The sequence below is a fragment of the Chelon labrosus genome (genome assembly GCF_963514085.1).
Source record: "Chelon labrosus genome assembly, chromosome: 18".
Lineage (NCBI taxonomy): Eukaryota > Metazoa > Chordata > Actinopteri > Mugiliformes > Mugilidae > Chelon > Chelon labrosus.
In genome coordinates, this window is record NC_140351.1 from 18,317,581 (window position 1) to 18,343,483 (window position 25,903).

General features: G+C 41.6%; 3 protein-coding genes across 4 annotated transcripts; all 3 read left to right on the plus strand.

Moving 5' to 3' along the window:
* Window positions 1-946: 946 nt before the first annotated feature.
* On the plus strand, window positions 947-5,231 carry cpb1 (carboxypeptidase B1 (tissue); the record flags this gene model as incomplete). Its single annotated transcript, XM_084565876.1, has 11 exons — window positions 947-1,047; window positions 1,439-1,514; window positions 1,728-1,852; window positions 1,954-2,044; window positions 2,135-2,236; window positions 2,326-2,430; window positions 2,520-2,630; window positions 2,731-2,818; window positions 3,149-3,351; window positions 4,513-4,597; window positions 4,885-5,231. 11 exons carry the CDS (start codon window positions 947-949, stop codon window positions 5,070-5,072), a joined length of 1,275 nt encoding a protein of 424 aa, XP_084422002.1. The 3' UTR covers window positions 5,073-5,231.
* Window positions 5,232-6,504: 1,273 nt separating this feature from the next.
* Window positions 6,505-18,359, plus strand: gyg1b (glycogenin 1b). Of its 2 annotated transcripts, XM_084566263.1 has the most exons (7): window positions 6,505-6,600; window positions 8,613-8,748; window positions 8,870-9,044; window positions 9,140-9,302; window positions 15,069-15,195; window positions 16,277-16,493; window positions 17,431-18,359. In XM_084566263.1, the coding sequence occupies exons 1-7, from the start codon at window positions 6,594-6,596 to the stop codon at window positions 17,578-17,580; spliced, it is 975 nt and encodes a 324-aa protein (XP_084422389.1). In that variant the 5' UTR covers window positions 6,505-6,593; the 3' UTR covers window positions 17,581-18,359. The 2 variants fall into 2 exon arrangements, with proteins under 2 accessions (XP_084422389.1, XP_084422388.1); XM_084566262.1 differs by lacking the exon at window positions 6,505-6,600 and having other exon boundaries at window positions 7,766-8,748.
* Window positions 18,360-20,017: 1,658 nt separating this feature from the next.
* On the plus strand, window positions 20,018-25,879 carry bdh1 (3-hydroxybutyrate dehydrogenase, type 1; the record flags this gene model as incomplete). Its single annotated transcript, XM_084566792.1, has 5 exons — window positions 20,018-20,230; window positions 20,660-20,770; window positions 21,222-21,363; window positions 23,683-23,835; window positions 24,637-25,879. 5 exons carry the CDS (start codon window positions 20,018-20,020, stop codon window positions 25,101-25,103), a joined length of 1,086 nt encoding a protein of 361 aa, XP_084422918.1. The 3' UTR covers window positions 25,104-25,879.
* Window positions 25,880-25,903: the final 24 nt, after the last annotated feature.

Sequence of the window (25,903 nt, forward strand, 5' to 3'; positions counted from 1 at the left end):
CCCTCTGTAAGACCAAAATATTACCTTGTACAATGCTCATATGCAGAATAATTATCTATACCCATCACGTGTCATTCTGGCAAATTAATGTCACTAAATAAATAAAAAAATAAAGTTAAGTTATATTAATTCAGCATTGCCCTGCTGGAGAAGACTATATATAATTACTGATCACTTATTCCATTATTTATATGATCTATGCATGTTCTACAAGATTTTGTCAGCATCGTGCCTTAATGATACAGTGCAGTAATATATTGTCCAGTGATAGCCGTTCTGTGTGCTCAGCAGGTCTTTTACCAGTTGGAACAGTGATCAAGTGCTCAGCAAAGATGCCAGAGCTAAAAAAAAAAAAAATAGAAGTCACGAGCAGCTGTATACATGGGATGATTTTAAATGTGTAGCAAATTGCCGCGTAAATATCTGTATTCTATATGGTATTGTAAAACAACGTGTTCCTTGTGAAAATGTATAATACGTGTTCGTATAATAAGAACTGCTGAGATGCTGTCAAGTCTGAAAGTAACATACTGTAATTCACAAACACTCCAGGTTGGGTGATCCTTGTTAATGTCTCTGGTGGTTGTCTTTGTGGTATTTAAACATGTTTTTCTACTCTGTAAGTGTACATTTTGTGAATATATGAAAATATAAATAAAATTTAAAAATCAAGCCCTCATTTTGACTTTTTTATTACCTCATGGATGATGCACATTAGTCACGAAGACATGTCACCAAAACATGAGATTATGTTGCTATTAGGAATCAAGTGACCTTGGCTTTACGCTTGCCCACGCATCTATTAATTATTGACTGTGCATCGTATCGGCCCTGTTCCTCCACATAGTGCCTAAAAATAACACAGAATCTTTTAGGGAGGATGTGTGACACGTTATCGCATCACCGACTGGGATTGGTGGACGGGCGGGGAGCTGCGGGGTTATAAATGCACTGCGCAGGTAAGGTCAGCCCCACTTCCAACATGAAGACCCTCCTGTTTTTCGGACTGGTGGCTGTTGCCCTGGCTGATGTCACTCGCTTTGAGGGGTAAATTTCAAGTTAAAAAGACATTGCGTTTTAACATAAGCTGTGTTAGTCATAGTCTACATATTACATATTACGTAACTGTTTTGTAACTTTAGTCTAAGCCTTCAAAGTATCTCCAGAGCGGCTTCAGGAGTAGTCTACATTACTACTGAAGTGGCTGTAGACTGCTTGGAAGCCTCCTAAAAAAATGGCCTCCTTAACGTCTTACATACTAAGGAGGAATGTAGCTTGTTAAAAACTAAAATAATATAGTTCATAATCGAGTTAACGGAACTAAACAGAACAGAAAAGCTTGAGTTTTCTGGATATTTGTGGCTCAGGTGAAGAGTATTGCTTCTAGCCCAGTGTTTATTGATGTTGCATTTGTGGTTTCTCCTTTTTATTCTTATAGACAGAAAGTCTTCCGTCTGAGGCCTGTGCTCAGCGAACATGTGGCCTTCATTAAGGACCTGGCTAAGAGCATCGAGGTACCTGCCTGTTTTCACCCACACCTTATCCTGCTGCTACCCTTTTTTTTTTTTCCTTTCTTGTATTCTTCTGCATATATATCGTATATGTGCACGCGCTTGAACGCCTCTATCATGTCAAAGTTTGTCGAATGAGATTCAGACATGCTGCCGTTCAGAGTTTATGTCAGCGTGTTTTACTGCTCAAGTCTTTGACTTTGGTGCCATCTGCAGGTTGACTTCTGGAGCCCCGAGAGCCCTGAGCTGGTGATCGCCAACGTCGATGTGGACATCCGCGTGCCAGCCATCTACCTTGACATGATGTACACCCTCCTGCAGCAGAGCGGCATGGAGCACAAGTGAGTCGTCAGATAAACAGAGTAAAAGCACCTCATTGCTGCACAACAGGTACTGTCTTTTTATGTGATGTTGTGACGCTTTTAAATGAACCCCTCCTCAGGATTCTTATTGATGATGTCCAGGCTGCCATTGATGAGAGCGGCCCCTCTCCCAGAGCCCACAGCTACACCAAATACAACACCTTGGCCGATGTAAGACTCAAAAAAATTGTCTCAGTTCTCGTTATGATTCAGTTCCTGTGTAATATTTTCTTCTCATATTTGTCCTTGTTTTGATTTTAGATCCAGACCTGGGTGGATTCCATGACCGCCTCCAACGCTGACCTGGTCAGCAAGCAGGTGATTGGAAACTCATACGAGGGACGCCCCATGAATCTCCTTAAGGTATTTTATGCTGCTATCTTTACATTAAGAATCAATCCCATGTGTAGCATTGCGTGTAGCAAACGTGTCATGATTACCTTTAACTGCAGATCGGAAAGAAGTCCAGCGGCTCTAAGCCTGCCATCTTCTTGGACTGTGGTATCCATGCCAGAGAGTGGATCTCCCCTGCTTTCTGCCAGTGGTTTGTCAAGGAGGTAAGAAAGACGCATGGATGAGCATGTCAAGCATTTACTGTATAGAGAGCCTTCCATCATTTACTCATTTTTATCACAACCTCCTTTAGGCCGTGGCCACCTACGGCAGCGATACTCAGATGACCAGCCTGCTCAACGAGATGGACGTCTTTGTGCTTCCCGTCTTCAACGTGGACGGCTACGACTACACCCACAAGGCCGTATGTTACGCTCAGTTCAAGCCTTTCTACACGGAAACGGTGCTACGGTGTTTTTCGTTGTTGATTTATCATGTGCATTTGGTCCACTTGGGGACTTTAGGACAGGATGTGGAGGAAAACTCGTTCCAAGAATTCTGGATCTTGCGTCGGAACCGATCCCAACAGGAACTTCAACGCTGGCTGGTGCAGTAAGTGCAACGAATGCTTGGTTTTTATCTTAGCAGCAGTTTGATATTGCATTTGTGTAGAGCTGGGGGGCTTGTAGGTAACAAATTATAAAAGAAGCAGAGGCTGAGGTATCCTGACTGTTATTCCCGAGCATGAGTCACATCCTAAATTCCTTGAATCTCCCACGGCGCGAGTTCAAACACCACACTTACAGTTCCCGATGCTTTTTGTTACCGGCCTCGAGCCAAAGCGGAGATTAGTCGTTCTAATGTTCTCAGGCATTTTTTTAAAAACTCCCCATGACAATTAACGGACTGCATCATTAATGATTTTCCGCAATGTCACCGCAGCTCTCGGAGCCTCCAGCAACCCCTGCAGCGAGACCTACTGTGGATCCACTCCCGAGTCTGAGATTGAGGTCAAGAATGTTGCCAACTTCATCCGCCAGAACAAGTCCATCATCAAGGCCTACCTCACCATCCACTCCTACTCTCAGCTGCTGCTCTTCCCCTACTCCTACACCTATGACCTGGCCGCAGACCACAGCGAGCTGGTCAGTCAGCATCAGTCACTCACCGCACACGCCTCCACCAGTCTCACCTCCCACATCTCTGTACAGATAAACATACATCATATTATATTTAAAGAGAGAGATGGAAAAATTCTAATGACGCTACATACATACACACAAGAACTACATTCATTAGAGAAACAAAGTGCTTCACGTGACATGAATCTCTGTAATATCTCTAAAGGTGTTTCAAAAAGCTTAAGCAAGAAATCAAACCGGTCCCATTACTGTGTGACTCTTATCTAAGGGCCACACTTAGCTGCTGCAAATCATTTACTCCCCGCTCACATGCCTCATTCTCATGGCTCTTTTACCTCTCACTGGGGTGTCCGAGAGCCGCGCAGTTAACACTCACACCCCTGCTCCAGCTCTCACACTAACCGAGGCAGATCACACGTCTCTGCCTCTCTTATTACTCGCTCGTAATTTAGGCTCTCCTCTTTTGACACTTTACAGAACAAAAGAACTCCGGGGAGCTGTCATAACTCATCTGTCTGTCCAGAAATATCATTTCCTGCTCGTGCATTACTCTGGGGGTTTCATTTCCTCTCCCAACTCACTGGAGCCTTTCACTCCCCCCCTCCTTTTTTTTTTTTTTTTTTGAAGTATCAGTAAAAATGTTTTTTTGTTTTGTTCAACGTGGTGCAAAGGGTATATTTATAAATCTTAGTAACAGCTGCATTTAAATATGGTAGACTTTTTCAAGTTTCCCATTAATAAATCTTAACATGTTTATATAATTGGAGGTTTTTTTTATGCTGGATGTTGTCGTACTGCTTTTAAACTGACAAATAGGCAGGGGCGCCCCATCCGGACAGGAGAACCAAGCAGTTGTTCGGGGCCCTGTGGAAGAGCTGGCTACCTTTTGGCATATTTTGCAATGACAACCACAAACCCCCTTTAAACTACGGTGGCCCTGCTGTGCTACACACTAGTGACCTCCTTCTATTAACCCTATGAGCTTCCTGGTTTGGACTGAGGGGATAGCACATGCCCATCTTTGCCTGGGGCCCCCTAGAACCTAGGGTCGCCACTGCAAATAGGATTTCAGGAGCAGAGAGAGATTCTCTAATTTGCATAAAAATAACGCTACAGTAACGCTAATTCGTCATTGAACGCATTTTGGTTTTCTCTGTGTTGTAGCTGACGGTTGCTGAAGGAGCCGCTTCTGCTCTGCGTAGTCTGTACAACACCCGCTACACCAGTGGACCTGGAGCTGCAACCATCTGTAAGTACAGACAATATTTCATCTGTACAGGTGTTTCAGGATGGAAATAGTGTATTTGGTGAAAGCTAGACAGACTGTTTTCCACTCTAATATCATGCATAATGGTATGTTCACGGTGCACAAATCTCTTTGGAGAGATACGTCCTCTGGAGACAACAAAAGGCAATCAGGAACACACACCGCTATCTCGGGGTTGTTGTTTTTTTTTGGCCCTTTGAAATCCAGGCTGTCCCAGGCCATCAGCATATCCCGCTTTGAATAATCCCCATCTCCTTATCTGCCCTCAGATCCCGCTGCTGGAGGCTCTGACGATTGGGCCTACGACCTGGGAGTGAAATATTCCTACACCTTCGAGTTGCGTGACACTGGTCGTTACGGCTTCCTGCTGCCCACGTCTCAGATCCAGCCCACATGCGAGGAGACCATGCTGGCCGTCAAGTACATCGCCGCCCACGTGCAGAAGAACCTCTATTAAAAAGCGGAACTGCCAGGACCCCTGCCAACTCGGCTCCTCTGTACCAGCCCCCAGCCCCTCCAACCTCTCAGCCATCTCCTGCCCGTATCCATGGATACGGGCACCACCCGCCATGTTTCCTCACTGTGCTTGACAGAATGTCAAGATGAGTGCAAACAATAAAATCAATGATCCATCCCAGCACGCTGAATCAATTTTTTATGTGTATATGATAATATAACATCTGGTATTCTTTTTATGTCATTTGTGTGAATATATACAAACCAGAGATGTACAGTGAATAAAATAATGCTTTACAGCCCACCACTGATAGGCCCGGAAACCTGCCCGCTGCATTTATTTCAAATTATAAGAATGATTCAGTGAGACAGTGAAATTCAACCGTGCAAAGAATGCAGTGTTTTACTCTAAACAATGCAATGCTTCAAGAGACAAAGGGCTCCACTAATTTACTGTATCAGCCCCCTTTGAACCCTGGTTTTCCCTTTGGTTCAGCTGGCCCAGCTCCAGCAGCGGAGGTCGGGCGGGTGGGGGTACCAGTCTTTAAGGATTTCAGTCCGGCAGCACAGTACGTGACAACCACAGAGTACTCCTTGGCAGCGTGTCCGCTCTGCCAAGCATCTGCCCGAGTGCAGAAAATAAAGGAGCCAAAGACCAGCAGGAAATTTAACTGCGATGGCACACACGTCTGTGTTGAAAGGTGAGCTTAGGTGATCGCTTTTTTTTTAATATCAAGGGAATATTTGTGCAAATATCATTTTCCATACATTTGAAGCTCACTCATATCCTCATTTTGATTTCAGGGTTCAGATATGAAAAGTACAGCCCCGTCCTCTTTATTCAGTCTCTAAAAGTAAGCTACTTGATCTGAGCATTAAGTCAAGAGCTCTACTGAGACCACTAGAAATAATTCACTGCTGTGTACTACAGTAGGACCACTGACCCGCACAGCTACTGTTTGTCTTGGCGCTGCCTTGCTGTGAGATCTTCCTTCCACAAGAGGGCGACAAAATGCCAACAGTTCACTACGGAACACGTCGTTCTTGAACCCAGCTCCTCATTCCAGCATCATTTAGTCTCTTTATTGTCACCGTCGGTGAAGGCGACACCAGGTGAGTCAGCAACGTGCCAGCTGCTTTAAATATTCCAGCTGCACAGTGATGGCCCGAGAGTGTAAAACTGCGTCAAACTCACTTTATTTCTCTCTCTCTTCGGTGCAGTTATAACGAGACAACTTTACACCAATGTGCACAATGTTCCGACGTACTTCCAAAAGTATCAGATGTGGCTTTTGTCCACACGCTTTCTTGTAAATCTGCGAACAGCTGAACCCCCTGAACTGCTGGGGCTCAAGTTGTGAGCAGGTGGGTGTGTGCGGAGAGAGCGTCCGTCACATGACGCTGCGTCTGGCTGCTGTCATGGTGCTATAAATCCACCTCTGTATATTTAGTCGGTCCTTTTTTTCCTCCGCGCTAAGCTGCTGTCCACAGGTCCGGGCTACAGAGTAGCTTCGACTTAGTCATGGCAGGTATGTACCATTTTAATATTTATTTATTTTTTTAAAAAGTGTAAAGCAACCCGTCGTTTGTATTGTAGCGAACATGGAAAGTTTTTAAAAGTATGAAATCTCGCGGTGTTACATGTCAGGGACCAATACTGTCAAAATAAGAGTTTGTTGTCATTGTTGCTTACTAATTATAGGTCAATGTATGGTATGTGTTACTGTGTTTACCTGGCAGCTGCTACTGTACATTCTGTCTCCATTTATGTTTTGTTGTTGACCATCATAGTCACCAACTACTATTACATAAATGACCAGCAGTAGGCTTGATGCATTAAATATAGAGACGTTTGTCTTATTAAACATGAAATCTAAAATAAAAATGCCCAAAATTGTTGCATCACGATAATAAACTCTAATTAATGAAATAATAATATTTTTAGGTCCCTAGACCTTATCTTGAGAACCCCACTTCTACAGTATGTCTTCATTTTCCATTACTCAACTGTCATTTGTCATATAAGCCTATTGGAAAATGCCCTCTCAGTCAGAATGAAAGGTGTTCGCAATCTGGACAATTAATTGAACCCTGGACTGTGGTTAATAGTTTCCATGACTTCATTAATCGCGTGTCTCATGTTCGGCTACATGCATCAGTACCAAAGCTCCACTTCTACCAATTGAAAAGGGGGCGTGAGAGAAGGGAGGTGTGACCACTGGGCAGAGACAGAACAGCTTTTCCTGGCAAGCCCTGGCAATGGGAACCATTGTTCTCCGGTTGGCCCAAAATTACAGAAGCACAGAGCCCATTAACAACTGTTTCTTTGCGCTTGGTACCAGGGAGGCAACATGCAATCCAAGTGGGATTCATGTTGTGCTACAGCCACACAACCGTCCCGACTGCCATGTTGATTTCATCATTTCCCTCACAGGCAAGTCATTGTTCTGAGACATGACTTGGCAGGCAGCTGACACATTTTCCTCCCCGCAGCCTGAGGTGGAGGTACACAGTAGGCGCCACACAGCAAATAAAATCTTTTACTGGATGCTTTTTTTTTTCTCTCTAACCAAGCAAGAAATCCTTCATTGAGGTTAGATGACGATGCTCATTTTTAAGCAAAATTGAAGTTGAAAGTAGAAACAAATATTAACCCGACTGGCAGAAAAGACACAGTGCCGACTAGCGTTTGTTTTTACAGAGCGACCCAGACTGACAAGTACACAAGTATAAATGCCTTGCACCAGCGTTGGCTATGTGCCTAGGTTGCGGCGTCTATGTCCGGCAGTACTCTATATGAGCCTTGACTGTGACATCGCCTCACGTCGTATGTGTCTAGACCAAAAACTTGCACTTGAACACACAGCAAAGACTACAACCAATGCCCAGGTGGCGTGTACGTTCTGTGACTGTATGAGAGGAAATAACTTTCCAGACAAGCATTATTTAAAGGGGAAACCTGGAGAGCTACTATTAGCTGGGAGGCTACAAAACTAGAGAGAGCTACAACAGTTGGTCAGTGCTGGCCTGTCCTGCATCATGCTGATCAGTTTGTCTACGGTTTGAAGAGGATAATAACCTTCTGTGTGCACACTTTTCGTCACATCCATTTCTGCTGAACAGCCACTCATAATGATCTCTCTCACTGACACACTCCATCGCTGACTCAACAATCAGCTCTATACCTAAAGACACCGGTCCGACCTGCAGCCAGTAACGGTGCATGACACGCTGGGGCCACACCAACAGGGCCCCTCCCGACTCTGGCTAATGAATGAAAGTCACAGCTGTCATGTCACAGTAATAATTTGAATTCAACAAATCACATTTGATTAAAATATTCAACATATTAAACCCAAAATAAAGAAAACCAGTCTTATCAAACTCATTGAGTTTGTGGTTGTGAAAATTAAGCAATCTCCTAACTGTGAACATATGTCATGAAATAATAGTGTGCACAGATTTAAGTAGATATGTACCTTCCTCTCCAGTACCATAATAAGGAGTTTAGCCAAATGTGACATGATATTGCTCTTTACAGATCAGGCCTTTGTGACGTTAGCAACCAATGACAGCTATGCTCGGGGTGCCATGGTTTTGGGCAAGTCTCTCCGTAACCACAATACATCCAAGAAGCTGGTGGCCCTCATCGGTCCACAACTGTCAGAGCCTTGTCGGTAAGAGGCCTTACCCATTAACGAGTAGCACAACATTTCACAATCACAGCATTCCCATCAGCTCTTGTTTTCCAGCCGGGCGGTTGATGGGAATTCATTTCACAGTATTGTAAATCGTCAGGTCCGTGCTCGAGAGGATTTACGATGAGGTGAAGGTGGTGGATGTGCTGGACAGTGGCGACACGGCACACCTGGCCATGATGAAGAGGCCTGACCTGGGCGTCACCTTCACCAAACTCCACTGCTGGACCCTTACACATTACTCTAAATGTGTTTTCATGGACGCAGACACTCTGGTGAGATTATCTAACAAAACAACTTCAGGATGCTCTCCATGACTGTCGTGTTCAACACGTTTCTCTGTCTGTACTTGTTTGCGTCTGCCTTCTAGGTGCTTTCAAATATAGATGAGTTGTTTGACAGAGAGGAACTGTCAGCTGCTCCCGACCCTGGTTGGCCTGACTGCTTCAACTCTGGTGTCTTTGTTTTTTGCCCTTCTATGGAGACGTATGGCAAACTGCTTCAGTATTGTACAGAACACGGCAGCTTTGACGGTAAGCACAATTTTCTTTCCCCATTTTCACTGCCTGTTTTTCTGCGGAAATGAATAGTTCATCGATCCAGCAGAAGATTAATTTTGAGGCTTGAACGTTGTGTTTTACAGCTTCCCAACACTCTCCAAAGAGGAAACGCAACGCCAACAGTAATCCGTTTGTCCTAGCCGCCGATTGCTTTCTTTCTTAGACTCTAATCGCTCCTCCGAAAACTCTCCAAAACCTTTATCGAATGCTTCCAAGGTTCAGTTTTATTCTCCCTGACCACCAGAGGCGGTGAATTCGTAGAACCTTACTTACATCTGTAACTTGCCTCCCCACCATTGGGTGTGTCATACTATTTATTCAGCACTATGTTTGGCTTGAATCTAATATGTAAAAATGGTAAATTATAGCTGTACATTTTGAAACTTGTTCATTATTTTCAGAAATGCATTTATCCTGAAGCTCAATGCCAGCGTGTCACATAACCCATGTCTTTTGTAATCAAATAATGCGATGTGTGGATGCAGCTTGGTGTTTTACGTTTGGATAGAGGCAGACTAGCTGTTCTAACCCATTTTCATTGCTTTACTCTGAGCTAGCCAAAGACAAAAGGGGCAATCTTTTCCTTTTACGCACATACTGGTTGACAGTTGTCCTTTAAACCTAGTACGTTATTTGATAAACATTTATCTGTGTCATTTATGTCTCCCTCAAAATATACTTTTCACTTTTTACTGCCAAGAATATAATATAAATAGAATAGTTATTTTTCAGTCTTCCTCAAACATTAAGGCCTTGACCTGATCTGAGTAATATTAAGTTAAACTAAGGTTTTTTTTTTTGCCCTAAATACGGCCTTTATGAAACCTGTTTCCCAGACACAAGGCCGTCCTGTCAGAGACTTTCTTGCTCTGCTGAAGTTATTCTCAGGGGCTCTCTGGGGTGGTGGTTAAATTTGAGAGGCCCTCTTTTGCACAGAGCACCGGTTGACATTCAGCAACTCTTCTCTGTGAAGCATACTGAAACTGAGGTGTGGTTGTAGTCTTGGCTCCATGTCAGGATTAGTGAACAGCTCTTCTCAAATCTGTGGCTGAAATGATCATGGGTCTATGCTTGTAGGGCAATGTGGTCCGCACTACTACAAGTTTGCTTTCCTCCCCCCCCAAATAAAAAAATTTAAAATTAAAACAGCTGAAATATTAGCACTAGAATCTGACATTGCCATTTAAAAAACATTGTCCAGTTCATATTTAACCATGAGAGAAAGTTCATTCAAAGCTGTGCTATTACACTGCTAAAATATACAATTACATCACCTCAGCTGATCCTCACATGCTTACTTACATAGCAAAGGCCTCTCATGCAATGCTATGTTGAGCTAGCATTCAGCTAGCAGCTTCCATGCAGCATATTGACACAGTTAAAAATAGAATTAAGGATTTGAAAACTCAAACATACCGTACGGTGATTAACCCATATTTCGATGTATGTCACATGTATTAACAGGTGACTATTTGGCCCCATCTGACAGCGACTTGCTTCAGTTTATTCAAAATTGTCTTATTCAAAATCTTCTCTCCATTATATCTCCCCCAAAATATAATCAAATTTATATAGATTTAGATATTCCTGATATCAGTTGGGTTTCAGGTGAATTTGTTTTTAGAAATGTGTACATTGCATTAAGGAATATGCATCTCAGTTGGGATTTTTGCCACAGCTCGTGACACACGGTTTGTATTACAGTCAGCTTTGTGTGCGGGAAACAAGCTAAAGAGATAGCACCCCATGATACAGCAATGCCCACGTTTGTGAAAACGCGCCTACTTTTAAATTATGAATGAAACAAGTTTTGGATATGTGTCAACCTTTTCCAAAAGGAGGAAGGAATTAAAGAGGAAGCCTAACAAATGAGGAGCAAAACTCAGAAATTCCTTCTACTTTATGTCTAAACTGGAATTTTAGTACAATATTCATTTTCATTGGCCATGTGAACAGTTTAGTAGGAATATTGTCTTTCTCAGAATAACAGCAAAAAATGTTATATGTTGTACACATAAACGGAGTGGATGCTAATATGTTATTTCACTTACATGTCTGTAGTGCAGTTTCGTGTCACTTACCGTCCAATGTAGTGATATGTTATACTGATGGTTATCTGTGACAAAGTAAACTTAACACAAGATCCCCTGACCAGCTTTTTTCTAGTTTTCAACCACATCTCATTGTCTTTCTTGGCAAATGAAGATTCTTCGCTCTATTAACATTACCAAAGTTAGGTCATTTAGTGTTGACGGCCATAATAAATATAGTTGAAAAGCCTAGTAAAAACTAGCAATTACTTTCTGCATATAAATGATGTGTCAGTTCTGCCAATACGTTGGTCGGACTCTGATTAAAATCATAGTTTCCTCAGCGTGCTATGACCTCAAAAATGACAATTAACAAAGAAAACAGTTGTGGAATAAACAAAACAGGATGCAGTTTATGGTTGGGCTCGGAAGTCCCGGATCCTTATTAGTGGCATTGAATCTTTTTAACATTAAAGCCTTTCCCCCTTGTGATACTGTGAAAGAGATTCCATCAGGGGGAGTTCAATGGAAAAACCAATTAGTTTGCTTAATGTGGGCCAATGCTTTCAAGTGCCGACTCATTCTGGCTGCCGCGAGGGTCGGCTGGCAGGAGTTTTACATATCACAATCACAAACACATACAAAAGACATTATTATCTTATTTTTTCCAGTAAAGACACAATTAAAACTAGTTTAGTATTAGTTCTAATTCTATTAGTATTATTACATCCAGTATTTCAATGTGATGCCGGCGTCTGTATGCCTGATGGCATTCTTGTGGGCAAAGCTTATTTATAGCCATGGTCTGTCTTTTCATGTGCACTGAGGCATGAGTTACTTTGACCTTTTGCATTTCATTTCCACCCTGCTACATGGAATACATGATATATAATGGCTGATATTAAAAAACTGCTGAGGAAAGAAAACACAAGTAGTTGAACCCAAAGGCTCTGTCTCTGCATCCGTGGCTCCAGTCTTGTCTGCTGCCAAAACAAACTGGCAGAGATAGATGCACATTCTTGCTGAGCTCTGCTCATCCCCTCAAAATGAAGATACTCAGCTCCATATTAAGTTTTGAAATCCCCAGTGGAGGTTGTGGGTTTGGACAAACAGCAGCTATGTGTGTTATTTCAAATTGCAGCAGTCTGCGGTTCCACAGACTTTACAGTTCGGCGCTTTTTAGGAGCTCCATGTGAACGTTCTATTGATGGTCAGCTTCTCATCCTGTGCCAGTGTCAATTCAGCGACTTACTTGACAGATAGTAGGTGAAGAAAGTCCGCTTCAGTGGTATATGAGCTTGTGGCGTGTTTTTACTTGGCTTCATGATTCAGTGTTCTGGTTGGTCACCTGCAGATTTAAAGATGTAACAGAGGAGAAGTTCAGTGAAATGGTTTTGACAAGGATCAGTTTAGATGTGGTAGCAGACCTACTCAACATCAAATGTCCCTGCACCCCAAACTGTCTTTAACTCTGTATTTATGTAAGTCACCATCATTAGAGGTGCTGCCCCTGTTCTAAATGAGCTAAACTGAATGAGGGTCACACTGGTTGTCCAACCCTCTCATAGCACCTGAGGCAACTCAAGTACAAACTCTAAAATGTGCATTAACCCAGAGGGCGATGTTAATTTACATCAGCAGCACAGGGAGAGACAAACCATTTTTAAATACTTATGTCTACTTGTATTATTTATAGTTGACTGGTCAAAAATAAGGCTAGGTATCATTTGAAACGGTTCATGATTCTCAGTACCACTAACTATCTAAATATCTAAATGAGGTATTTGATGCCTTTAGGGGCATCTGGTCAACACATGGGATGTGGCAACAATTGAGTTGTAAATAATTTTGGCAACACAGTTGGTGGGTACCAGGTTGAACTGCTTTCAACTTTGAGGTGATGCAACTGAGGTGACAAGTAATCTGACACAGCTGACTTGCATGTGACGCAAGCACTGAGTTTCCGTAATGTTTACAGCGTCCTTGACTTTGGTTCACCATGCTAATAGTAGGCATGAATCAATGGCAGCATCAAGGGTATTTTCTTTTCCAAGAGAGAGCAGAGATGGCAAGGTCCATCCATACACTGCAATATTTTTATGTTTTTGGGGTTGGAAATAAAGAAAGGGTTACCTCGGCAACCAGAGCCTAAAACGTTTCGTAGGGACCAACTGTTAGCTACAAAGCGATGGACGATGAGTGTGGACTGGGCTTTATTCTGAAAAATATACATACAAACTTCTTTGATGCAATGAGAGAAACCACATTTTCCCATGAAATGAAATCGAATGTTTTTAAGTATTTTTGAATGTTATGTCTTGTATTATACGTCACCTATATGCCAATATCTGGCCCAACAACGACAAATAATTTTGTAGGTATGCTTAATGGTGTTTAGAGAGAACTTTCTGGAAAACAATTTAAAAAGATTGATGACTCATCCTGCCGTAGGAGGTGCATACCAATTTTGCATCCAATGAAACCCTGCTGGAAGGGGGCAGCTTCTCAAGCCCTGCTTTTAGCACTGGTGAACAAAATGCAAGCCACCAAAAAGGAATTTAACAAAATGTTGAATTCAATTAGAGGCTGTCTGTCAGAGAATAAGTAATGCGTGTCTGTACCAGAACATTACTGAGGTTGCATATCCGGCCTTTGTCTTGAACAAATTACACAGTGCATCCACAAGTCTAAGCAGGCATTGCATTTGATGTGCATCTCCATCATGTTTATGAAAGGTGTAAAAGTTTAGCGCCATTGACTGATAGGAATATAAATGCAGAAGTAGATAAATTAAACTAGCATTGCCATCCGTGAACAATCTCTGTGCTGCAGCCTGTTGAAAGGCTTTCCGGTGTTGCTGAGCAGAATTTGAATTTATGCCTCAGAGTGCTGTAGGGTCAACACATGGATGTTTGATATTAAGCCAACACTGGAGACTAGATTGTCAACAGAAAAGCCCATGTGACTTGAGAGTTCTGAACATCATGTCTCTTTAACTTTCTGGGCAGCTACTGTTATCACTAGGAGTCTACACACACGTGCACATGCATGACTTGATATGGTATGACCCAGCGGAGCAAACCACCACCCGCGGCTTTTGGCAAAACCAGACTTTATATCCACAGCAATCAGTAATAGAAGGAAATCTAATAATGTATTCCGAATGTGTGGGAACATTTTTGGAACTGCTTGTCTGAACCCATGCTAAACACGATCTCAGCAGACTAATGTAGTGTGAGCAGGAAGGCTAATTAATGTGGCTGTCACATATGTGCCCATCATTTGACTGACTCTCACTGAAGCAATTCACTCATACACAAAACCTGACAAACCATTTTTCAAAGCTGCTTTTCATACGCTCAGTAGGCTGTTATGTCACCATAACAGGTTCCCACAGCACATGTTATGGAGCAACATATAAAATCTCAATTTTGAACTAAGCTTACTCTTCATCCTCATTGCTGATTTAACCAGTGAAAGTAATGCTAATGCTAAAGCTGTTTTGCTATGTGGGTACTGTGTTGCTATTTGGCAAGCTGGAAAGATACATACGCAACTATGCTGCATACAGTTTAAATCATGTAAAGATCATCCATTTCTTTAGAGATGATTCACTTTGGATTTACTTGGTTGAAATTTTCATAGCTTGTTTTTGATAAGTAGACTATGCTGGTCAGAATTAACCAAATGTTCATTTTGTCTGTTGCAGGAGGAGACCAAGGTGTTTTGAATGGCTTCTTTAGCAACTGGGCGACAGCTGACATATCCAAACACCTCCCCTTCATTTACAACCTCAGCAGCATAGCCATCTACACTTACCTTCCAGCGTTCAAGCAGTAAGTGTCCGTCTAATAAGGACACTTACGCTCACACAGCAGTTGCGAAATGTTCAAAGATCACAGGTGCGATTTGTAGTTTTTTGGTATTTAAAGCCCTACAAGACATACTACTTCAAGACAGTTGTCTTATACTACAGCTGTCTGTCAGTGTGACTCAAGTCTTGTGTATTGGATGCAAAGCCAAGGTGTAAGGAGACGCCTGATCACATGAACGTGTAGTGGCATCGTGACGTGACATCGGGTTACTAGTGATGAGCAGTTAGATTCCAGTAGCTCAACTGGAACATCCCCCAGCAAGCCTCAACTCTGGGTTGGATATCCACCCTGAGCTCCCAGCAGCTGATACCCAACCCTAAAATAGAGCACTTTATTTAAAGTCCTTTTATGTTTGCCTCCCGGACTGGTCATTGTGTACGGCGTCTTAAGCTCCCCCATCCCCACTGCACCTCTGTGCTTTTCCTCATAGGAACAAATCTCATCAACATGCACTTAGCTTCGGTATTTCCTGGCATCCAAATCAGGCTGACGGGGTGATAAACATGTCTTTGGTTGTTGGTAGTTGTCAGCAATAGTGTTTAGAGGTCTGGCAAACACATCAAAACAAATCCTACAGGGCCAGATTTGGGTTTATTTGTGTACACATGCAGTTTGCCAGTGCTAAAAAGCAATCAGTGTCTGTTAGGATTGCTGTAGAGCCTTAAAGATTTTCTGATTTAAACTTCACAAAAAGGTAACTCATTTTTAGATGCATTTCATTCATATTAGTTTATACGTTGTCTAAAATTGTAATCAGGCGAAACTGTACAAATGTTTAGTTCACATTCATTTTCAAGTATCATTTTCTATCATCAATAGCATTAACACAGATAATTAACAGTATTTTTAACATGTGAAACCATTTTATAATGATAAAATTTGCTTTTTTTCTCATATTTTCTTTTTCGTGGGGCTAAAGTCACAATGCGTTGGAAAAAAATATTAAAAAAAAAAAAAAGAAGGCATAATTCACTAAATCAAACCACAATGAAGCAACTACGATAAAAATGTTTGTCCCTGTTTACTATATTCCTTGTTTCAGATATGGTGGAAATGCTAAGGTGGTCCATTTCCTCGGGAAGACCAAGCCATGGAGTTATACTTTCGACCCCAAATCCAAACAGATTTCAGGGAGTGGGCAGGAGTCCACCACACATCCCACCTTCCTGCTCGACTGGTGGACCCTGTACTCCGGCTCTGTGGTGCCCATGATGCAGGAGCAGTACGGAGACGAGCCTTTCCAGTCCGGATGTGTGGAGGTGAATGAAAACTGAATTCAATTGTTTAGTTGAAACCTTAGCATTGTATTTAGACTGTACATAACTTAATAAGTTAGTCTGTTCCAGTGGATGTAGGCAGAGCTACAGATTTAAACTAGTGAAATGAGATAGTTTATGGACAGCCTGAATGCCAGAATGAACTTACTCCCACCCACAAAAATTATTTAAAATTGATTATACCCAGGCAAAGATCTGGTAGGTCAATCAAATAGATTGGGTGGGCTTTATGAGTGATGGACAGAGTAACGGCAAAGTAATCATACACATCATCTAAACACAGTTGGGTTGTTGGACTAATCACTTGTATGCAGAGGTATTTTTTCCTCTATATCAGTTGAAACTTAAAATTAAATCCAAACGGTGTGTTACCTGACTCGTATTCTGGTAAGAATTGAGTCTCTACAGCCTAGCTTAGGTATAAAAAGTACAGAATTTAAGTACACAAGCCAATGGAAACTTGCATCCCACTATGGACCGTGGTCAAGCTACACATAAAATAAAATGATGTGTTGTTTGTGGTGATTTAAGTCCTAATACAAGAAATAAAGCAAGTTTTATACAATCTATTTATGTATTCACTGTAAGTAAATGTAATTGTCATACCTCTTTCCTGTCTTCCTGTTCATCCCTTAAGTTCCAGAACAGTGACATAGTGACCACTTTTGAGAGTGGACAGGTATGGAGAAGACCATTTGGGTTTTACGGCTTAACCGTGTGTTGGCACCGAGTTTAATGCTTTTACTACTATTCCTCTATAATTAGAGCTTTTGTGTGAGTTTGCGTTTGGCCATTAATTAAAAAATCCTTGATTTTTTTGCTTTCAAAAGGCAATAACCCGTAAATCGCATGTAGTGTGCCGTCTTTCATCCCTCATTTATTGTCTGCTTTCCTGCTTTTATTCTCTATTTTCGCTCAGAGCGAGAGCAGCTCTTCACAAGTTCAGGAACTCCAATCCCCGATGTCCTCAGAAGAACGCAAGCAGAAATGGGAGCAAGGTCAGGCAGACTACATGGGAGTGGACTCGTTTGACAATATCAAGAGAAAGCTTGATTCGTTTCTCAAATAAAGGAGGAATGAGGAGGATGTCAAAAGAGCACTTGCGGTTTAACAAACTGTCACCACAGGTCTTTCAAGAGAACACTGTAAACCAGGTTACAGATTTCCCTTTTACCTGTTTCTCAACTAGAGATGAGCCAAGTCTCTCCCTCTGCCAGCATTACCCCTCCATACTCCAAAGACAAATTATGCAAAAAAATAAATAAAAAGTAAAATACAATGAACAGGTTTTAATTGTCTGTGCAAGATTATTCAGTTTACCCTGTCACAGTTATCTGCTATACTGTGAGTAGAATCAGGAAAAGTTAATACGTTTTGAATATTAAAACATTTTGTCTTTTCTTCAATGCTCTTTTTGTAAAAGGAGATGGAAACAAGAGTTTAACTGGCCCTTTTGTATTAGTGTGACTAAGATTTGCACACACGTGTACATTCTTCTTTTTTTTTTTTACTATGCAGTCACCTAGGAGTCTTCTTAAAATTTTGTTTTCTCAAAGCTTATCTAGTTTTTGAACTGAAACAACCTCTGTTTTACATAGATATATACAAAAATGTTTACAGCACTTCTAAATGCCACAGTATGGTCATTTAGCCATGTACGTAGATCCTCAGTCCCTTAGTGTCTTCTCTCTCTCTCTCTCTCTCTCTGCTGTTACCATCCCATCACTTCTTGACCAGCAGCTTTTCTGTAGGTGACTTTTCACTCTACTGTATTTTACTTGACCAGGATGTTGGCTGTACCATGAAATCTGGAAACATTAAAAGTGTCATTAAAAGTTTTGGATTTGCTCTTCTTCATCATCTCTCAGTTCCTGTTGAAATTATAAAAATTGTGATCATTTGTTTATGGGCATATTTAACCTATTCAGCATGCATTCATTTTCAGACTAGCTCTGACAAATATGCAAAGATGTGATGTAGTACAGGTAAGTTTGCTCATTCTGCCTTGGAGGAATTTTTACTAATTATCTTTTTCTTTTCTTTTTTACACAACACAATTTAACCTGTCACAGTTAGGACAAGTTATATTCCGGCCACCTCATCTCCTCTCTCCTCAATCCTCCTATCTATGAAACTGATCCCAGTACACCATCTTGAAGTATCTCCCAATTCCTGAAATGCATGTGAAGGAGAGGGGAGGCTTGTAACATGAGCTTTGTGTGAGGATATACGAGAGTATCCTTTGCAGAAGTCTTTTATCACCCTTGACATGTAAAAAGGCACGGACCACAGCTCAATGCCATATTGAGAACTGAATTAAAAGTAAAAGAAGTTGTCATGAACCTTGGTTTTTTCAGCGAACAGAGATTATAAAATATATTGACAAATATATAAAGATATACAAAATGGAGAAATGAGAAGAAGGGATAGTCATGGCTTACTTGGACAATAAGTGGAACTGAGCCAAATGTAATGCCCCTATGCTTTTCCTGAGAAGTCAAAATGTCTTCTGTTTTGACTGCATCACAACAATGCGGTGTAACATCGGCATAGGGCACTGCAGAACACACACTATTCCACATTATGTGTGTGCACTGTGTGCACTGTAATGTATACTGGTAACTGAAGCTTTGACTCCTGTTTGATTAAGTTATTTTAGTCCTTTTATAAAGATTATTAACAGAGAACAGTTCAAATTAAGAAAAGTCTTCAAATGCAAATTAGTTTTAGGACAATAAGTTCACCCCTGGCCACTTCAATCCACATGTCAATCCATGGTTGAACTCCAGTGACTGGCAGGTAATCGTGAGCAAGTGGTTACATGGGAAGTACACAAACATACCAAACATACACGAACTGATCCGCCGTAAATTGTGATAACAACGCTGCTAGGCAACTATTGACGTTTGAATATGAATATTTTTCTTCGACATTTTACAAAATTTAAAGAAAACTCTATACGATTAAATTACAGTTGTGAACTCTTCGAGGTAAGACGTCGTGAATACCACAAGAGGGAGACGTTCATATGGATCTTTCAATGTAAACCACAGTCTATGGGGTAAACACGATTCCATTAGAAGGCAGCACCGGTCTCTGAAACACACCATCATAAGTAAAATAATAATAACTATTATTATTATAATAATAATTAAAAATAATAATAATAATAATCACGACTCATATATTTAAGCAAAAGCTACCATTTATGTTTGAGCACTGTAACGTTTGTGGCTCTATGTATTTTTCATTTTTCGTTGCAGCGACACTTACTACTCATTGACGTTAAAACTTGCTCCGCGCGACCTTTAACAGATAGTTTAAATGTTACACGCTTTTAGTTTGAATGTTGAAGCGGAAGCTGTAAGGACGTCACTTTCTCGTCTTTCAAAAAACACGTTTTTCTTATTTTTTTTTTGGTGGCTACAGGGGGCGTGCCGTGACCCCGATGCTGTGGGTGATGTAGGACCGCTATGCCAGGAAAGTAAACACACCATTCCGCCAAGATGGCCACGCAGTCAGTGTTCCGAGCGGCACTTCTGGTGTCGTTTTCAGTTTTCCTCACTGTTGTGTTGGGTTTTGGGCTGCCTGCTCTGCTGAACGCAGTCATGAGAATGTTGGGATTGCCGGAGACGAGTGTGACTGAGTGCATAGTTGTGCTTTATGTCATTTTTGTGTTGTACGTGGCGACGCCTCGAATTCCAAGAGGATTGGTTGAGGTAATGTTACAGTACGGAGCGGAAATGAATCCTTGTCCTAGGACAGCTGTATATAATCATGTCACACAACAGTTCGGTATACAAATATTAGTTTAACATTTTAAAATGTAACGAAGAGTGTTACGGTGAAAAGTTAAAGAGTCGTAACTGACAGAGCAGCCGATAGGTTACGTTACAGTTACACTGAAGAAGGCTGTCCATTAGCGATATAAATATTGCTGTAAAAACTTAAACTGTGCTTTTGTGTTAATAAGCTAGTAGATTATTATCACATATACTGTGATATAAACCATGCATATTATTTTGTCTTAAATAGTTAATTGGCTCAATGTTTCAGTATTTTAAATAGCTTTTCTGGGATGCACCGTTAATTATGCATCTATCTTGAGGAAGTGCTTAAAGTTTACTACATTATGCTCCTCTGTGCAGGTGAAGGGGAAAGCTGTGTTTATTACCGGCAGTGACAGTGGATTTGGACATGAACTTGCAAAACACCTGCACAAGCTTGGCTTCACTGTCTTTGCTGGGTGTCTCCTTAAGGTGAGGTTTATAATAGTATACTGTAGCTTCTCTGTGAATAGCACTGTGGCATTTTCATAGCCCGGTATTGTGTATTTCCTGGATTTATCAGAAAGCAAGCAAGCAAGCAAAACATTTGACAAAATATCTCCCTTGGAGAAATCGGGAATCCATTCCAGAAATGACACGGCCAAAACCAATAGAAACCAACACAGTGCCTCCAAATCCCACCCACATGAATGTAAGAAAGTCCCATCCATGTTGAATCTATTCTAGAGGGGTACACAGTCTGAACAGGAGGCAGGTTTTACACTTTCCTTCCCTAGTCCTGTAACTCACCTTGAACTCTGAACACCTTTCTATAAGGTTTAATAAAGAAGGAAATTCATCAAAACCTTGTTGTAAAACGTTTGACGATTTAATGAGTGTGTATTATGTTAATGGCTTAGCTTTACTGATGTCACCCTTTTAGGATAAAGGTGGAGAGGGTGCAAAGGAGCTTGAGGAATTTCATTCAGATCGCATGAAAGTAGTGCAGCTGGATGTCTGCAGCGAAGAGCAAGTCAACAAGGCTGTGGAATATATAAAAGACAACCTGGAGGACTCAGAAAGAGGTAAATAATTCATCAGAGTTAATGGGAAAATTGGATTCCTCTTTTGAAGTTGATATGTTTCTTTCATGACTTTTGGTTAATAATTCTCAATGGTGTGTAAAACAGACCTCTGTTCACCAGATAAAAAGCTGTGAGAGACGGCAGCTACTCCAGTCGCTCCGTAGCACTGTTCCCGTTTTTCGAGTTTTTTTCGAGTTTTTCTCACTGGGTGTATTGGTATTCTGGGCTTTTTATACTGTCTCCTACATGTATGTCTGAAAGTGCTGGTTGCGATGGAGATGTCAATTTCCCTGCGGGAACCTCCCAAAGGGATCAATAAAGTCGTCTATCTATCTATCTATCTAAACCTTTTCACAGCGTCCTCCCCCTCTCCCTCCTGAGAATGAGCTCATGTAACCCCGCCCCTATCCTTCGGGAGATACGCCCACACAAGACCCAGGCGGAAATAGAGAGCCGAAGTCCCGCCCCCTCTACTTCCGGGTTATGGGACCTATCTTTCGAAAAAATATGAACGGCAGTCTATGGCGAAAGATAAATTATTTTCTGGTCCCGATCGACTTGTGCCTTGGATTATACATATGTTGTTTTTCAGAATAAAAAATGATTTTACATGTCAAGAATGTCACAGTTTGTCGCAAGATAGTTAAGTAAAACGCTATGGAAAATACGTAATTAAACAAACTACAAGTCCCGCATGCTGGCGCGTACAGAACCGACCAAAACTCCCTTCGTGTAACTACAGCTCTCGACATGACCCGATTTATAATGATTTTCACCTCGTTTGATGCTTCTGCCTTCGTCCTGGAAGAAGACGGTAAAGCTCAACAAGGAGACAGCCATAGTTCTCTAGGGATCTCTAGAGAGATGTAGTTCACTAAGCGATCTCATACAAAACCTAATGTTGTTCAGCTTATTTACGTCAAATAATTTATCTCTTGACGTGAAAAATTATCTTTTAAATTCACACACATCATATGTGAAATTCATGCCACAATTCGAACGGGACCAGAAAATAATTATTATCTCTCCATAGACTGCCGTTCATATTTTTTCGAAAGATAGGTCCCATAACCCGGAAGTAGAGGGGCGGGACTTCGGCTCTCTATTGGTAGTGCAGCGCGGCGCTCAGAACTCAATGCATTAGAGCACTAAATACTAAAATATGTTATCTTACACGAAGATAAAGTAACTGTACCAGTTAGCAGGCGACGGGCTAAACCAGTGAGCCTACTGTTCCACGGTAGCACGCAGGGCAGACAGAAAACTTACTAAAATATAAATGACAACAACACTACAGCTAAACACCTGTCAGGTAACATACATAGCTACTAATATACAGACACACTGAAAGTCTCCGTTAGCCAAATAACATGGCCTTAGCATGCTAACTTAGCCCCGTGGTTAGCTCCGCTCTCCGCAGTATAGTAACCACCAGTTAGCCCCGCTAGTCTCGTTTTATTCGGGCGTCAATTCAAAGTGCCCAAACAGCAAATTCATGCAACATACGAATGGGAAATCCTACCGTGGACTGTAAATCTCCCAATGTCTTATGAAAAATCACGTTAGCAGACACTGACTGTAAGCTATTAACGTCATGTAATATTAGCGTTAGCTGCTCCGGTTATGGGCTACCACCTCAGATGGCTGTGTTTGCTAGAGTTAAACGAAAGAAACACAAAACCAAAATTTTTTTAAATAATACTTACATCTGTGGGACGGACTGATTGCTCAGCCGCATCCCTGTAGCACAGCTTGAATGCGAGTCCATCGTAGTAAAACAGTGGTTGGAAAAGTGGTTGGAACACACCCAAAAGTTTTTGCCCACTCCGGACCTTTCCCTGGTGAATAAAATCCAGCCGTTTTGCTTTTGTTTCTCCTTAGGTGTAAAGATGCACCGAGCAGTTTACATACCAGGGCATTCATTGCCGATGTGTATACGATGCTTGCTGAAAGGAAATGCGGCATGGCGTGGCAGTTCGCGTTGTCGCCACCTGCATACATTGAAGGAGGGAGCGGTCTGAATCCATGTAGAGCCACGGCTAAGGGGCGGGTCTTATGTTCGGAGTGAACTATTTACGTCACAGATTTGTCAATTTTGAAAGGCTTGCTGAAGGACACATTTTCACTCTCAGACCACTCATAACAAACTGACTGCATGGATTTATATTAGCTTTTTCTGAGCTGGCAGACATGCCACATTTCCTACTAAATGTAGAAAAGCCCCCAAATTGCGATTTCATCCGATGTCCTTTTAAGTTAAAGATGTGTTCAACCCCACATCTCTCTCTTTCTGACTTTCTGTCTCTGTCCTTGACTCAGGTCTGTGGGCTGTGGTGAACAATGCCGGCGTGTCAACCTTTGGAGAGGTGGAGTTTACCTCCATGGACACCTACAAACAGGTGTCGGAGGTCAACCTGTGGGGAACCATCAGGGTCACAAAAGCTGTTCTGCCACTAATCCGCAGGGCGAAAGGTAAGCCACTGGAAAATGACACTGTTATTATATTACACATTACCCCTCTGTGGCATTTAAACTCAGTTACATAGTGTCCCGAATCTGAAAGGGACAAGCACCTACAACAAAGCTGAATTTCTCTCTGTGGAGGATTATGAGCATTGTTAGAATTCCTTCCTGAAAGGAAAGTGCAGTTAACCAATAAGTTGTGTCCCATGATTTCTGTGAAGAATGCTTACATTACAAACAAGCTTAACATTGAAAGAAAATTTGAAAGCCTTTTAGCATAATGTCAAATTAAGCTTTATTATTAAGCTAAATAGGATAAAAGGCTAAAAATTAATATGGCATTCTAAATGAATTCTAGTCATCAAGATTCAGGGTGTATTTTTAGTTGACATTTAAAAGAAAATATAAATAGCCTGATCATGCACTCAGCTTCAGTGTGATAATAACTCATTTTAAACAGAAGCAGAAAGCAAATTGTCACAATATCTAAATGTCAAATATGTCAAAAAAGGTAATCAGTAGCCAACAAAACAGCAGTGTGGTGCACGTCTTTTAATAAGTTTATAACGAGTGATTCATCAACAGTAATGTAGTTAAATTATTACTTAGCTAAGCAAAGGTCTAGGCCATTTGAGGATGTTGATGAAGATTGGTGAACTCTTGATCTGAAAGCTCAGTGGCTTTAAAACTGCACCAGTTGCATTTTACATTATGTTATCACTGATGTTGCTGATACAACATTTATTCAAAGAGACATATTTTTAGAGCATTGGAGCATTAAGTGCTGGTGCCTTATGTCTCTGACTGCAGGCCGTGTGGTGAACCTGGCCAGCATGTACGGGAGGATGGGTAATGTACTGCGGTCACCCTACTGTGTATCTAAATATGCCTTGGAAGCTTTTTCCGACTGCCTTCGCTATGAGATGAAGGCGTGGGGCGTTAAAGTGTCCATAATCGAACCAGGAAACTTCATTGTGGCAACCGGCATCCTGACCCGTGACATTGTGGCCACCACGGCCAATAAGCTGTGGAATGAGGCACCCTCGGATGTGAAGGAGGATTATGGGAAAACCCACTTTGAGCACTACATGGCTCTGATGCGCTCTTACTGCAACAGCGGGCAGAAGGATGTGGTCCCAGTTCTGGAAGACATCACTGATGCCATCATGTCCAAGCGTCCTTACACGCGTTACAACCCCATGGAGCCACACTGGTGGATCAGAATGCAAGTCATGACCCATCTGCCTGGCGCCATATCTGACCTTCTCTACTTCTAAAACAGAACTTATTCCTGTACTAGCTCCCTCCGTTTCACCCTCAGATCCGATAGCAGCATATTCTACGTAGTGCTACGCAGATCTACAGACTCTCTGCTATGTATTGCTCAGCACTTGCAATCATTCACTGATCAAGCCTTAAAATGTAATGTTTTTTTAAAAACTGTAAGTAAATTATTGCACTTTGCTTTTCCTATGTCAGGCAAGTAACTTTATCTATACAGATATATCCTCTGATGAGTAGTAACTACTTAGTGTTATCAACAGGGCTAAGATGAGCTTGTTGCTATAAATAACACATTACCTTTTTTTAAAAAAAAAAAAAAAAGTGTGCTCGTCCCATTTTATCTTTTATCCATCCTGGTACTTGTGACGTTTTGCCTTATGGGAAACTTCTGGGGCCCCACTGGCACAAGAACCAAAGCTGCTGGTGGAGCTCAAGAGAAGGCTCCTGCTGTTCTGTTGTGGCCGTCGCCGGAAAAAACCAAGGTCAGCTACTGTAAGACCGTGGTGAGAGTTTGGCTCGACTCGCCCCAAAGTTACGCAACACCAACACAATCCCACTTTGTCTTGCATGCTTCACAAAATCCTGCGTGCCACTGTGACACTGAGGTCCGTTGATGTGATTAATAGAACAAAACGGTTGTCCCTCCACATATTTTGTGTTTTTCTGTATATATACACACACAACAATGCAAATGAATAGAGCATTATATTTTAAAATATCACACTATCATTTTTCAAAGAATGACTTGAAATAAAGTGACCAAAACGTGTTTTTGTTGAAGGTGTCCTTTTGA

Coding starts and splice junctions, on each gene's coding strand:
- gyg1b (XM_084566262.1), top strand. CDS start 8,594: ATGATATTGCTCTTTACAGATCAGGCCTTTGTGACGTTAGCAACCAAT. Junction 8,749..8,869: donor CAACTGTCAGAGCCTTGTCG/GTAAGAGGCCTT, acceptor GTAAATCGTCAG/GTCCGTGCTCGAGAGGATTT. Junction 9,045..9,139: donor TCATGGACGCAGACACTCTG/GTGAGATTATCT, acceptor TCTGCCTTCTAG/GTGCTTTCAAATATAGATGA.